At 41.8% G+C, this 14,039-nt stretch overlaps 1 protein-coding gene across 1 annotated transcript in view; it reads left to right on the top strand.

The window, feature by feature from the left end:
• The first annotated feature begins 977 nt into the window (after window positions 1–977).
• Window positions 978–14,039, top strand: part of trabd2a (TraB domain containing 2A) — a 28,132-nt gene continuing 15,070 nt past the window's right edge. The window contains exons 1-2 of the mRNA XM_037265921.1: window positions 978–1,510; window positions 2,824–3,384. Of these exons, the coding sequence (XP_037121816.1) occupies window positions 1,400–1,510; window positions 2,824–3,384 (672 nt within the window). The 5' untranslated portion in view covers window positions 978–1,399. The remainder of the gene's footprint in view (window positions 1,511–2,823; window positions 3,385–14,039) is intronic.

Here is a 14,039-nt window from a genome sequence, read left to right on the forward strand (position 1 = left end):
TTCCATATGTGACATTTTGTCTGATGTGATCACTCACTAATTAAGCATAAAACCTAAGGTAAGAAAACATCACTTGCATTAAATAAGTCTCCACAAGGGGGCGCTTTAAGCAGACTTGGATTTAAGAATCCAATTGATGGAAAAAGATAATGAAAGTGACTTTATACACAATATTTGAAAACTCTTTAGGTGTCCCAGTAATGTTCACAATAGATGTTTTTTGTCATTCACTCACACATGACAACATGATGTATGTGAATGTCCCCCTTGGCTTTAACCAAAGCATATGTTCTACCTCTTAAAAAAAACTCAAAGCAACTTGAGGGTAATTTTAGGGCCACGCTAGTCATTTGCACCCCTTAAATTCTCATTTTAGCCGTGTCAAGAAGTAGCTCCAATTAGGGTTCAATTGTTTGACATTTTTGGTAACTTCGAGTTGTAAAATGCGTGAGATTATGACAAGGTTATTTTTTTTAATGTATTTATATCGTGATTTTATTTCATTCCCAGCCTCTTTAACTTAATTTGGTTAAAGTCAACAACAACACGACAGAATGCGCATGCAATTGTTCAACTGGGCTAATTAAGTGTCTGCCGCACCTTCATGAATTTGCAGTGCAAAGCGCCTCGTTATTGCGCGTTTTCTCATGTTAATTGCGCTCACTTTGTCCGGCATTATGATAATCGGGTTGCCGCATCACCACTGGCTCCGCTCGTCTTTGCCTGCAGGCATCCATATACAAATTGCACCCCAAAAAAAATAACAATTAAAAGGGGGAAAGTTTCCAGATAACTTTGGAGGTGTCATAAATCTGCTTGCACGCTCACGCTGTCCCGATTATGTTAATCATTAAAATATTCGGGCTCTGAGAACTTTTGTAAGGTTAAAGTAAGGTGAGAGGGTGTGTTGTGTGTGCGTAATGGAAGGGGGTGGTGGTGAGGGGGGTGCAGACAGACGACACAGGGGGTAGACCCCTGACAGCAGAGATGTTTGTGCGCACACGCAAGTACTCACCGATAATATATACACACACATAGAGATGCAAATAAAAACAGTGAGACAGAAGTGCAAACTTTTTTGGGGGGGTTCCTCCACTCACGTCACTTTTCTTATATAGGTTCATTGTGACGCGGCGTGTTTTACGCACCAACTTTGGATCGCCTGCGCAGGAAGAAGAAGAGCAAGGAGGGAGCTCTGACAAACACACGATGTGATGTGACACCCCGCGGAAGGGAACAAGAAAAAGACCACCAGATGACCACCGCCGCGCTGCCCGAGTGCGGGCTCAACGCGTAAGCATGTTTGGCGTGGCCGCGTGGAGCCCTGGACGGTCCAACTCACCCATGCCTTCACTGCAATAGTTTAGAATACTTTTTTTGGGGGGGGGAGAGAGTCACGATGATGCGCGGCACCCGGAGCGCACTGATCCTTTGCTGCCTGGTTGTGTTGGTCCGGGGAGACCCGTGGAGGATCATACCGGACTCCAGCAACTGTGAGCTCAACAAGAAAGTAAGTCCGATGGACGGGTTGATGGATGGAAGGACAGATAGATAGAAAATATTTGAGGAAAAAAATAATAATCAATAAAAATAAAATAAAAAATAATATATATATGTATATAATATATTTTATTTTTATTTATATATATATATATATATACGTATATATATATATATATATATATAGTATTTTTTCTTTTTTCCTCTAAATTAAATTTTAAAAAATTCGGAGTTATTAGACTTTAGAACAGAATGGACGACAATGTTAAAGCTCACATAATTTGAGTCACTCTAGGAACTTTTGGCTAAAACTGGTAAGCCATCAATTATACACATTCAGTCTCCAATCAGTCTGGTTTATTATTGCAAGTCAGATCCAGCTCCAAACATGAAGACTGCTAATCCGCAAGTCTGATCATGTGACATCATGTGTATTGTTTGTTTGACACTTTGCTCCCAAGTGGCCTGTTAATAAGTCATTATGGCTCTGTTAGCACTCGGGCTAATAAACAGTCTCTTGGGTAAAGTGTCAGACAGCCTCAGTCTTTGGCATGAAATAAGTCATCTTGTTACACTGCTGACTTGTTGAAATGAAACTTCAATTGTTGATTGCTTTGTCACAAATTTGTGTTGAGACACAATGGCCTTTAATTTCCTGTGAATATTCTATGAAGATCTTTCAGTAATTTACTCAACACATCCCGTTTTTCTAGAACTTGGTCAAGTGTTAGACATGGACTGGATTGTGATACATTTATACAAAAGAACTGAACCCAGGCCTAAACCCCTCTGTGTACACCGCCAAACATGTTAAGACTTTTGAAGCATGTTGTTAGTGGTTAGCACATCCGCTTTACACTTCTGAGGTCCGATGTCGGAATCTCAGCTCCCATGTGGAGTTTGCATGTTCTCCCTGTGCTTGTGTGTGGGTTTTTTTTCCCTATCATTCTCACATTCCAAAAACAAGAATGAGCTGTGTCAGAAAGGTTCCAGGCCTTGTGTGACAAGAGTCCAAACGAAAAACTGAGTTTTGTGGCTGTGTCACCATGACAAAATGAGCATCTGACACTTCCTGGTTGACATGAATATAACACATTTCAAAATATAGATGGAATATTTGAAAAGACAAAAACACATTTTGATGTTTTAATTCTTCTGCCATCATTGGTAAGCTATTTTTAGAACAAATCCTTGGGGCTAACTGGTACCTGCTGGCACCAGTTTGAAAAAAAAATAAAAGACAAAAAAATCAAATTGAATAGGCATTTGTGTCCTCCTTCATTTATCCCATCCAGAAAAATAACATTTGTTTTCTCCCTGCAGCAAACCGACTTAAACTCCTTCTTGTGGACCATCAAACGGGACCCTCCTTCATATTTCTACGGGACAATCCATGTTCCCTACACTCGTGTTTGGGACTTCATCCCCGAGAACTCCAAGCAGGCCTTCCAGGAGAGCAACATCGTCTACTTTGAGCTGGACCTGACCGACCCTTACACCATCTCCGCCTTGACCAGCTGCCAGCTGCTTCCTCAGGGCGAAAACCTGCAGGACGTTCTACCCAGAGACATCTACCGTCGACTCAAGAGGCACCTCGAGTACGTCAAACTCATGATGCCTTCGTGGATGACGCCGGATCAACGAGGGAAGGGACTCTACGCCGACTACCTCTTCAACGCCATCGCCGGGAACTGGGAGAGGAAACGACCCGTCTGGGTCATGCTGATGGTTAACTCCCTCACTGAGGCGGACATTAAAACCAGAGGGGTGCCGGTTCTGGACTTGTACCTAGCCCAGGAGGCGGAGAGGATGAGGAAGAGGACGGGAGCTGTCGAGAAGGTGGAGGAGCAATGTCATCCCCTCAACGGCCTCAATTTCTCCCAGGTGAGCGCGAAATTGAAGTCGGCCGAACCGTACCGACGGGTTGTGGACCTGCTGGATATCATTAGTCATTATTCATAAAGTGTGACGCAACAAAAAGTCTTAATGACATGTCTACTTAACCCATTCACTCCCAGTGACGACTATAGACGTCAAATGTCCATCGGGCCGGCAGCGAGTTTTAATAGGTGTCACCTGATGTATTGCCGTGCAACATGTGTTTCCACCCTCCTTCAAACACACCAATTGATTCCAAAGACCAAATAGGTGGATTCAACTTCTACAAGACTACATTTGCTACTTTCGGTGTTAATAATCAGCTGTACAAACTTTCAGCTGTTTTGTTATGATGGAGGAAGAAAAAAAAAAAAGGATCTTAATGGTTGAGGTCTAAAATCACACCAGAAAAAGAGCCACCTTGTTCCCCCAAACGAGAAGCACACTTGAGGCTCCTTGTCCGCCTGCCTGTCTGTCTGCGCCCTTTGCTGACCCTTCCAGTTTTACAAACATCTCACTAAGGCACGGGTGCCTACAGAGTCATGTTGCCTATTATTGAGGAATTTCAGCTAATGCTGCTCGGGAGCTGAGGGGGGATTATACGCAAGCATTTACGCTAACACCCAGAAGCTTTAAGTGATGTTATTTGAAAGCGCCACCTCACGATATAATTCTACAAAACCCACCCCGGCGGATTTTTGATTTTTCATCCTTGGTTGCAATTTAGCAAAGACATCTCGGAAAGGGTTTTGGATGCTGCGTTAAGAGCGGCAATGCAAATGCGGCCCTGCTTTTTTGTTCTTTCAAATCCATGTTGACTGTTTTTGGATGAAAGTCCAGAAAAGCATTGTCAGTGATGTCTTCTGGGAGGGATGTTCAGATTTACAATGAGAACAAGAATAGCACTCGGCGGAGCGTAGCCATCCGCCACGGTTGAATTGTTTGTGAGACCGCATTGTGGCGACTGCACTTTCTGAGAGTGTGCGCTCTGACAAGACTTTGAGAGACAACAGGAAAAAGGCACAAACTCCGAAATTTCTCATTTGGTTCTTGGGTAATGATGTCATTTGAAATCGGAATAGACTGGTGCTTTTCTACCGTTTGGTTCCATTATGAGCCAAACGCAAAGAGGAAATAAATTCAGCTATCCATATTTTCTCCAAATTTGCACTTAAATTTAATTGGTCATTTATTTGAATGGTTTTCAGCCATGAAAAAAAAAAAACAATATTACTTGCCGATCCTCAAATTAGATTGTCGGGTCAGACGGTTTACAGGGAAGATTGTTCAGGAGACACGTTCCACATACGGCGGGTCTTTTCTTCCTCTTCCTCGACTTTGTTTTCATCAACAATCTCCACAACAATCTCAGGAACTCGTGAAAGAAAGCAGAAGCAGCCAATGACAGCACTTGTGGTCAACATGTGGCGCCTGCGTGATGATCCGTTTTGGAGGAGATGCACTTTCAAGTTCAGGGTAGCTTTGGAAAGATTGTTAGCATTTCAGCTATTTGGATTAGCCGAAGATGATGACGGTTTATTTCTTCACATAGATGGGAAGGCATGTTAGCAAATATTTGGCAGGTTGGATTTCCCAGATGGTAAAGAAGAAGAATAACTGCTACCTAACTTTTTTTTGGTGGAACTCTTAAGATCTCCCTGCCGATTTTCAGTGACGCCATTTTCAGGACATCAAAAACCAGAACAAAAAGTTAAAGAAACACTTTTGTATTCAAAATCTGTAATTGATTTATTCTGTATATGATTGTTTGAAAATTAAAAAAATATATATGCATGACCCACCAAACTGAAACCACTTTTGTAATAATAATACATCTTAGCACAGGACGGCCATTTTTTGTCGTAATTCAAATAACGGCGTCCATCTTTAACTACCGCATTCTCACGAGTTCATATTGAGCTATATAAATAAAAAATATTTTCGCAGATTATCAGACTAACAAAACACACATACGCGCTCCTCAAAAACAATTCTGAGCCTCTTCACATAAATCTAATCAACAAGCTCCAAAAGCCTAATTACATGACTATAAAAATCTCTACCAATAATTGTGTTACGCTAACCCTCAATGCATGGTGATTTGAAACCCCCGTGTAATCACAGCCTTCGTTGCATTTAAACCCACCAAATCTCCCGAGGAGTAAACAATGAATTCCCGTGCCCCTTAAATAACCTTCCCCGGCTGACAATACTCAAACACAACTTGGCACAACCTTCCACTGGCTAATCAGCGGCGGTTTGATGTACGCCCAGATCCGTCTGACTTCAAGCGTTCGGCTCAATATTTCAATAAACAATCCCGCCACCCCTCCCGGCTCACCTCAGCTCTGCCGTGTATAGTTTAAAAATACCGATGTCTTCTTTCAAAGCCTTTAAGCTCAAATCAACTGTAAGGCTTGTAGATAGAGCGTGACAAGTGAAATTGACTCCGAAAGGAACAATTACGCTTTCTGTTTTTGCGTGACGGCACAAAATATGTTCATGATTTTTTAATAGTCTCTAATGTTTTCACGAGAAAATTACATGGAGCGTTAAACCAAACTCGCTAGAAGTGAAAAGCACCCGATGGAATTCGTAAGTGATCATTTTTTTGTTTTGAAAGGTTATCGTTAAGAGTGTTCATTTTGCTTCCTTATATTTTCTTTCGGGTATCATTCATACAGACACGAGTCTACGTTTTACGTAAGCATATCGTTCCCTTGCCAATTGACATCGGAGAAGCGTTGCAAAGTTGCCACTTGGCAACAAGTTGGTCTTTCCCCGACTTCAGTTCAGCGCCAGTTTATGAAGTCTTGTCGAAAGTGTCGGTGGTCGTGTTACCAAATCCATTGATGAAGATAAATGTAGCCGAGTTCGAGACATGACACGAGGAATTTTGTTCCTGTTCCTGTACAGTTGATCCAACCAGAGCGATCTCCACTTGTCTCAGAACCAGAATGATTCACGTTTCCAGACAACTGACCGAATTATTGCCATTTTATTTTTTTACATTGCATCATATTAATGTCCATTTTTGAATCGGTCGGCAGAAATCAACGAGTCCCGTTCAGCGCTCGCTCTTTACACGCCAACAAATGATCCTGTCTTTTCTTAGATCTCTAATCTGTGTAAGCATGACTGCTCTTATTCATGCACTGTGCCCCCTTGTCTTTTGAAGAGCGGGCTCGACCAAACCCATTACACTAAGTGAGCTTGTTGACGACAACAATGGGCGCATGAAGGCTTCCATTCTGTGTCGGTGTTGTTGGAAAGCAACGGAACATTCCGCTTCTCACTGGAGCAAACCCGCTAATGAAAGTGTTGTTTCTTTCCTGCCATCACCGAGAGTAATGGTGCATAGCGCCGGGATGAATGCAGGTCTATGAGGACTGTTTGAAGTCTATTTGGTCCATTCATGACGACCAGGGATTGGCACATAGAAAACTGAGATGTGGTCTCGGATTTGAAGAAGAGTCATTAAGGAGCCAAGGCGTGACTCCATCTGTGTCTTTAAAAGGCGACATGATGTTACTTGCTCGCCTGTGACTTGAGGTCACGCTTCAGATCTTTGGATGTTTCACAAAGTATGGTCTGATGAAATCCAAACAAAACTCGGATTCATAAACCCGAGAGGAATACAAGGTTGGCTGGCTGAAAATAATGCATCATTCACGAATGTAGCGCTGGTGTGACGGAGCAATTGAGATACCTTCTCTTATTACTTATTTGCCAAGTACAGTGCTAGCTGCGCTAATGTCAACTAGCTTGTCCTATTGTAAAATAGCAACCAATAGGACATCTAATTATCTGTGGCATTCCAATTAGGACAAATATATTTTTGGTTAGTTTGAGGGTTAGTTTTAAAACAACAGTAAAGTATTGCAAGGGCAACTTGGTGACCTAGCGGTTAGCATGTTAGCCTCTGATTTCTGCACTTTGGAGTTCAATAAGCATTTTCGGTTCTTCTCTGTGAAGTGTTCCATTTTATTCACATTTATACCAAAGTGTCAAATCCAGATCCAGAAAGTTAAAAAGTTTCTTTCGCCACTGGTGCTTCTAATCAACTCAGGTAAATGACCTCCGAGCAGGTAACTTGTTTACCTGCCGGGTCAGTTGATTAGAAGCACCTGTGGCTAAAACCAAACTTTGGCCGAGTTTCTACTTTCTGGACATGGATTTGACACCTCTGCAGTCAACATTGGCTTGGAGTATAATATTCAGGTAAGACAGCAACATATTTAACTGAGTACTGGAGTGTAACTGGAATATTTTTTTCGTATCTCCACAATTGCAGTCTGACAGAGTAAATTGTCCCTCAGCACGTGAACTCATGCATGTATGCGTCCGGAAGAGCGTGCTGTAGCTCTCCAGCGCTGCTGGCATGATGACAGTATCTCACTGTAACACACAGGCAGCCAAACCGATTACATCTCAGCAAAAAAGAATCACATCCTGTTCCAGTCTGTAGCGGCACAATAGACCAGTGGCTCATATTTGCACATGCGGTCGAGAACAAATCCGTTGGAATTTAGGTGGAACGTGACAACTCAGCCAGATCATTGTCTCTGCTTTTGTCATGTTCAATTAGCAACTTTATTTTCAGTGTATCATCTTCATGTGCTGGAAAACGAACCGCTTCAAATGTTACATCTACTACGCCAGGGGTGTCAAACTCATTTTTTTCACGGGCCGCATTGTAATCATAGCTTCTTTCTGAGGGCCATTATGACTGTCAACCCAAATAAATGTATGAGCACCTCCCATTATATACAGTAAAAGCGACAAAACAAACTGACAAATAACTCGTTTTCGAATCAGACGAGTAAAAACTAGTCAAATATTTTAAAAAAACATATTAAAAGTGAAGACAATTTGCAATTCTAGTAATGACACACGAATTTGATGCACAATTTGTCTTCGCGGGCCACATAAAATGATGTGGCGGGCCGTACCTGATACATGTGTACTACGCCATCAATCTTCCTTAATTTAATTTATGTCGTCTGTTTCCCAACTGACTTATATCATCTTAAGACATCTACATGAGTCGCATTTACAGTAATGCATCGAAAACATTTACAAAAACGCGCTGCGGTCGCTACAGTGAACACGCACTGGAAAGAAAATCAGCACTAATCTCAAAGCAAACACCTACCAAGAGTTTGTTCCTTGCTCTATTTCAACACAAACAAACATTTATTGACATAGCATCACGTATAAACTGTATGGATTGCGGCCGTTTGCTTAGCAGAAATGCCAAAATGATGCCAAAGTCAGGGAGGTGAGTTTGCTTACCGCCAGGTGCTTGGAAAGCCTCGCTAGGTCGCTTGGCGTCCTCTGACAAGACCAACGTGGAGTCAGCAAAATGGCACTGGAGGCAGTTTGTATTATGATTTTTGTTTGTTGGTTGATCTGATGTTACTAAGAGACAGCGAAGAAGTGATTTTTAATCGATTTGTCCCAAAAACCCAGCATTCGCACAGGGGTGTGTAGACTTTTACTACCCACTGTATTTGAAATTATTGAGCAGAGAAAGGAGCATTTATCAATCATAAACAAATAAATTATTTAATGATAGCACTCTTATGATGATTTTAGAGGCGAAAAGGATTTTTTTTTTTTTAAATCGGGAGGGGTGACTCGGTATCGTGTATCCTGAGTGATGGGCAGATAATGTCGGAGGAAGTGGTTGACATCTAATATGGGAATGTTTGGTCAACAGAAAGGAGGAAATCAAGCACCGTCATGTGACATGATACCGATGCCGTGAGGCCACCGCGGAAATCCAAGCGGGGAGCACTTAGTAACACATACCCGCCCATCTGTAATTACCGAGATGAAAAACTACACATAAATGCCCACGTGCACAAACAAGCATGCCGACCCAGACGCAAACAATAATAAACATACACGGCGCAATTACGGATAAAGCGGACAAACACAACTGTAATTCAAGACGGAAAGTTTATACTTCCTGTCATCAAAGCTCAATGGAAGGATTATTTGAGAACAGTAAAAAAAAAATGCAATAAACAATTCTGTTGAGCTCTGGGACATAAAAGCTGAGTACATGAATTTGACCTCTAATTTGTTTTTATTGTCCGCCGGCTGATAATTAGAAGTAATGGGCTCCAGCGGTTACCATGGCAACCCTGGATCATGAAATTTCACAGCACAATATATTCAAGCTTACTAAAAATCCCAACAGGTTGTGAGAAGCTCAAACTTTAAAAGTGGTCAAGCATCACAGAGTATCTTATCCGTTTATTTCCTGAATAAGAAGTTCACAAACCAAGTTAAACCGCAAACTCTCACTTTTAGGATAAAAAGCTTCCCCGAATGCGCAACATGTCAGAAAAATATTCATTGAGGATTGTTCTTTGACAGGCTTTAGTTTTCAAATGAGCGTGAACCTGACATGCGGTTTGAAAATCAAAATGTCCAAATGTCTTCTTGGACGGCTCCATACTGGCCATGTTTGTTGCTGGTCTGGTTTAAATCCAACTTCTTCTGCACTTAGCAGTAATGAGCCAAACCTCGCTGGACTTCAGCCGAGGGACCCCGAGCCAAATTTGTCCGCAAGCGACCAACAGTGGTTTAACAGTTTCTCCTGCCTTGAGCAAACTCACCTGTTTTGATTTATTTTATCGTATTTTTTTTTTAATTACAGCAGCAGCCTTTTCGTAATTTATTTGAATAGAAAATATCTCTATTCTTGTCAGACAGATATTAAGTCACATCACAATTAAATTTTTTGTGGTCATCTGTAAACCCGCAGTTATTTTTTCTGGCTCTTCTCTTGGCTCCCATGAAATTATGCAGCAGTGCGAGTGTATGTAAATATGTTTAGCTCCGTGCTGGTATTTGAACGAAACTAACCATAAACCTCCTATGTGTTCACTGCACATTTTTGGTGGCTTTTGTGGAATTTCACATACTAGCACCACACAGGAGGCATTTGTTGCATCCCCACAGATGTTTGGAGCAGACAGGGGAAATGTTTGCACGGTCTTACATATCTTCAAGAGTAAAATCAACACTCCCCTTAAGCATCAACTTTTATCAGGGTGATAGTTTTTAACCATAACTGTAAAGTTGCACTGGGTCGCTTATCTGTTTGTTGGCTAGCTCGACAGACAGAATACCTTACTGTAGACGTAAATAAATGTTCTCATTTTTGACATGTCAGGCTATTCCCATTGGCAATAAATCACCTTGTTTACAAAAAAAGAACTTCTTAAGAAGCTATAAAGGCCCCTGATTTGAACTTCCCGACATAAGTAGGGACATAGTGACAATGCTATGCAGTTAGCTAGCTAGCAATGTTTATTTCTGTCAATGTATTAAGTCAGGGGTGTCAAACTCATTTTTTGGCGGGCCGCATTGTAGTCATAGCTTCTTTCGGAGGGCCATTATGACTGTCCACCCAAATAAATGTATGACCACCTCATATTATTTACAGTAAAAGCTACAAAACAAACTGACAAATAACTCAGACGAGTAAAAACTGGTCAAATATAAAAAAAAAAAAAAGATATTATTAAAAGTGAAGACAATTTGCAATTCTAGTAATAACGCGAATTTGATGCACAATTTGTCTTCGCGGGCCACATAAAATGATGTGGCGGGCCGTATCTGGCCCCCGGGCCTTGAGTTTGACACCTGTGTATTAAGTAATGTAAACTTGTTAATTAGATTCCCAATGACGGACGCGACACCTTTACATTTACAGAACAAGAGGAAGCGCGAATGTCTGTTAGCCTGTGGCTAGCACCTCTCATGCTAGACAAAATGGCAGCCATTTTCATCAGTTTCACTCAAATTGATGGACCATCTGAATTTGCGGCATACTTATCGCGTGTCGCTACATCACTTATAAAGTTTCGACACGGTTTTGTCCGTAATTCCGCTTCATCGGTGATTGCAACGAGACATTTTGTCCAACCAGACAAAATTGGACATTTTTGGGTGTTTCTGCCATTTTGCTAGTGTGCAGTTGTGAGGTTGTGGTCAGTGGTGGAAAGCTGCGCATCAACAACCGCCAGTCAGTGTGATTTTATTTTTCTCTACGAAGCAAACTGATGGAACACGCTTATAAGCATGTCGCAGTGACGTGTTTTGGTGTGAGCGTTGTTGATTAGGCTTGCTTTGCAGTTCCAAGTGTGGCCCAGCGGTTTATGCAGTCCGGTTTTGTGCTATGATTATTGCTGTCTGCCCATCTGTGCCAAAAGTTGCACATTTATTTTTAGGGAGTGTTTTTTGTGTTGTTATGGAAAAAAAAGGTTTTCAGTATCATCCCAATCAAGTTGTGTAGTTGTATGAAAAGTGCACAAAAATAATATGGGTATCATAAGACTCGTTTTATGAGGCATAAGAGTCTAAAATGTGCATATTTCCTTTTTTATTATATGTTATTATATAACTGATGACAGTTTTTCACTATTTTTAGCCAGAAAAATCTCAAATAACTATAATTCAAAACTTGTGAAATTCAGGCCTCTCAATTAACTCCAAGTGGGTTTGTCTTAAAAAAAATAATTAAACCCAAATGTATCATTTCTGACCATTTTAATTTCCCCTGTTTTTATTTTAACTCATGAATATTTTGAATATCACAATATTAATCACAATACTGTGTTGGGCCACATAGAAGATATCAAGAACATTTTTGACTTGACTTCCCTTTTCTACTCTCCTGTTATTTTAACACCGAATCTTCACAGCACAGTTCAACTATAACTCGAACGTGAATGGAGACCTCAGTTCTATATCAGGAGACCATATTATAATCCGAGCCACAACTATTAGCATCCCTGTCATTAACTCGTCCGTCCTCAGTTGTTTAGTCTAAAACGTCAGAAGCACGTTCTCGCTCGGCAAAATGTGGCATAGTCAGCATTTTTGCTGCGTGTGGCTCCCACTCAAAGTCATTAAAAAAAAAAAACATATTGTTTATGAAACACTGTGGACGCTTTAAAATTGAAAGGGGTGGATAGGTTCGCTTGAACAGCTTTGTCGAGGTGCAAGTGAGGAAGGATAGTCTTGCGAGGGTGCTTTGGGGAGGATTGACATTTCAATCAGCACAAAACCCAACACACACTTACACGCACCCACGCACACACACGTGCAGACCTCCGAGCCATTTGAGGCTGATTCCCTGTGACAGCCTAAATATTTTGGCTGCGTCAGGGCACCAAGGTAAATGCACCCTGCGAGAATGTTTTTACAGGGTGAGAGACTTAAAGACAGAGACGGCGAGAGAATGAGGTTTCGGATGAAGGGAACAAGGAGAAGGCAAAAGGGATGACTGGACTCTTAGCTTCTTATTAAATGCGGTTTGTATATTTGACTGCGGACCCAGGGGTCACTTTGGAACAGTGGCTAAAATGTTTAATGAAGACGGAGACTGGCTGAGGGAGTGTCTGATGACATTGGTGTTTATTGACATGCACGGTTACGATCCACAGGCGAGTCATGGGTCATTTTTCGGACTCGGTGGTGCAGTCTCATTGAACGGGTCTATTTTTGGAAATGTCCACGCATATACGGTGCATTTCTGCACATTAGGGAAACCAATCAGACATTATTCAACTCCAATTTGACATCCATGCATAAGATGCAAGTAGTTATAAGGCGCACGGAGGATTTTTTTGGGGGGGGAGAAAATTTAAGGATATTACGGTAATATCGAGCAGAGTTCAAATAGATTCTTTTTTTAATTCTATTTTTTATCTGGCCTAGTCTCGCAGCAGTCTTAGTCCATTGAATTATTTGCAGGTTTTCAAGGTGGAAAGTTAATAAAGCTAAAAAATGGTCTACCTTTGACTCCATGGGGGGGGGGGGGGCAATAATCCGCAATATTGAAGCATTTAAAAAGACACGCTGCAACATAAATACGGGGCGTAGTACATGTACACATGGCGCAAAAGCCCTAATCTCACGCAGGTGTACACACACACACGCGAGCACGGCGAGGAGGTCATTAGTGACCCGAGGAATGCAGAGGTCACGTCTTTAAGAGAGCTGGCTGATAGAGGGGATGTTTAGGATCAAAGCGTTAGACGAGGGGAGGGAGAGATGGATGGAAAGAGGCGTATGAAGAGAGGGAGGAGAGGGAACGTGCTCGATCAAAGGATGGATTGAAATCATTGCGTGAACCGTGTTAGTGAGAGCAAAGGGGGAGGCGAGGTAGGACGAGTCGAAAGGATGGAGTGTGGAAACACTATCGCTAACTTCAACACACAATCGTGTGTGTTTATATGCAACCCAGTGTTTAAAAGCTGAGGTTTCAGCGTAAAAGCGAAAGCGCACTTGATTTATGCACGGTTTCGCTTCAAAAGCCGCTGAATGAAACTTGGACCTGTTAGCCGTTAGCTTTTCTTGACAGTCGTACGCGGAATAAATGAGGAGCTCACGGGGAACCGCATATTCACCCGCGACATCATCAGTGTGGAAACTTCAGACATGATTGATCAACTTTTTGGGGACTAAAAATAAAACCGGGGACAGCTAGCTCGTAAAAACAAGAACGGCTAGCAACATGTTAGCCGTACATTCCGTTGGATAAACATTTTGTCATCAGTGTCGACTTTGTATCGTCTGCTCTGTTGGTTGACCACTGGTCCAGGGATTCATCTTGTCTCTCACAAAAGACGGTTGGG

The sequence above is a fragment of the Syngnathus acus genome, chromosome 12, assembly GCF_901709675.1.
Source record: "Syngnathus acus chromosome 12, fSynAcu1.2, whole genome shotgun sequence".
In the NCBI taxonomy this organism is placed as follows: Eukaryota; Metazoa; Chordata; class Actinopteri; order Syngnathiformes; family Syngnathidae; genus Syngnathus; species Syngnathus acus.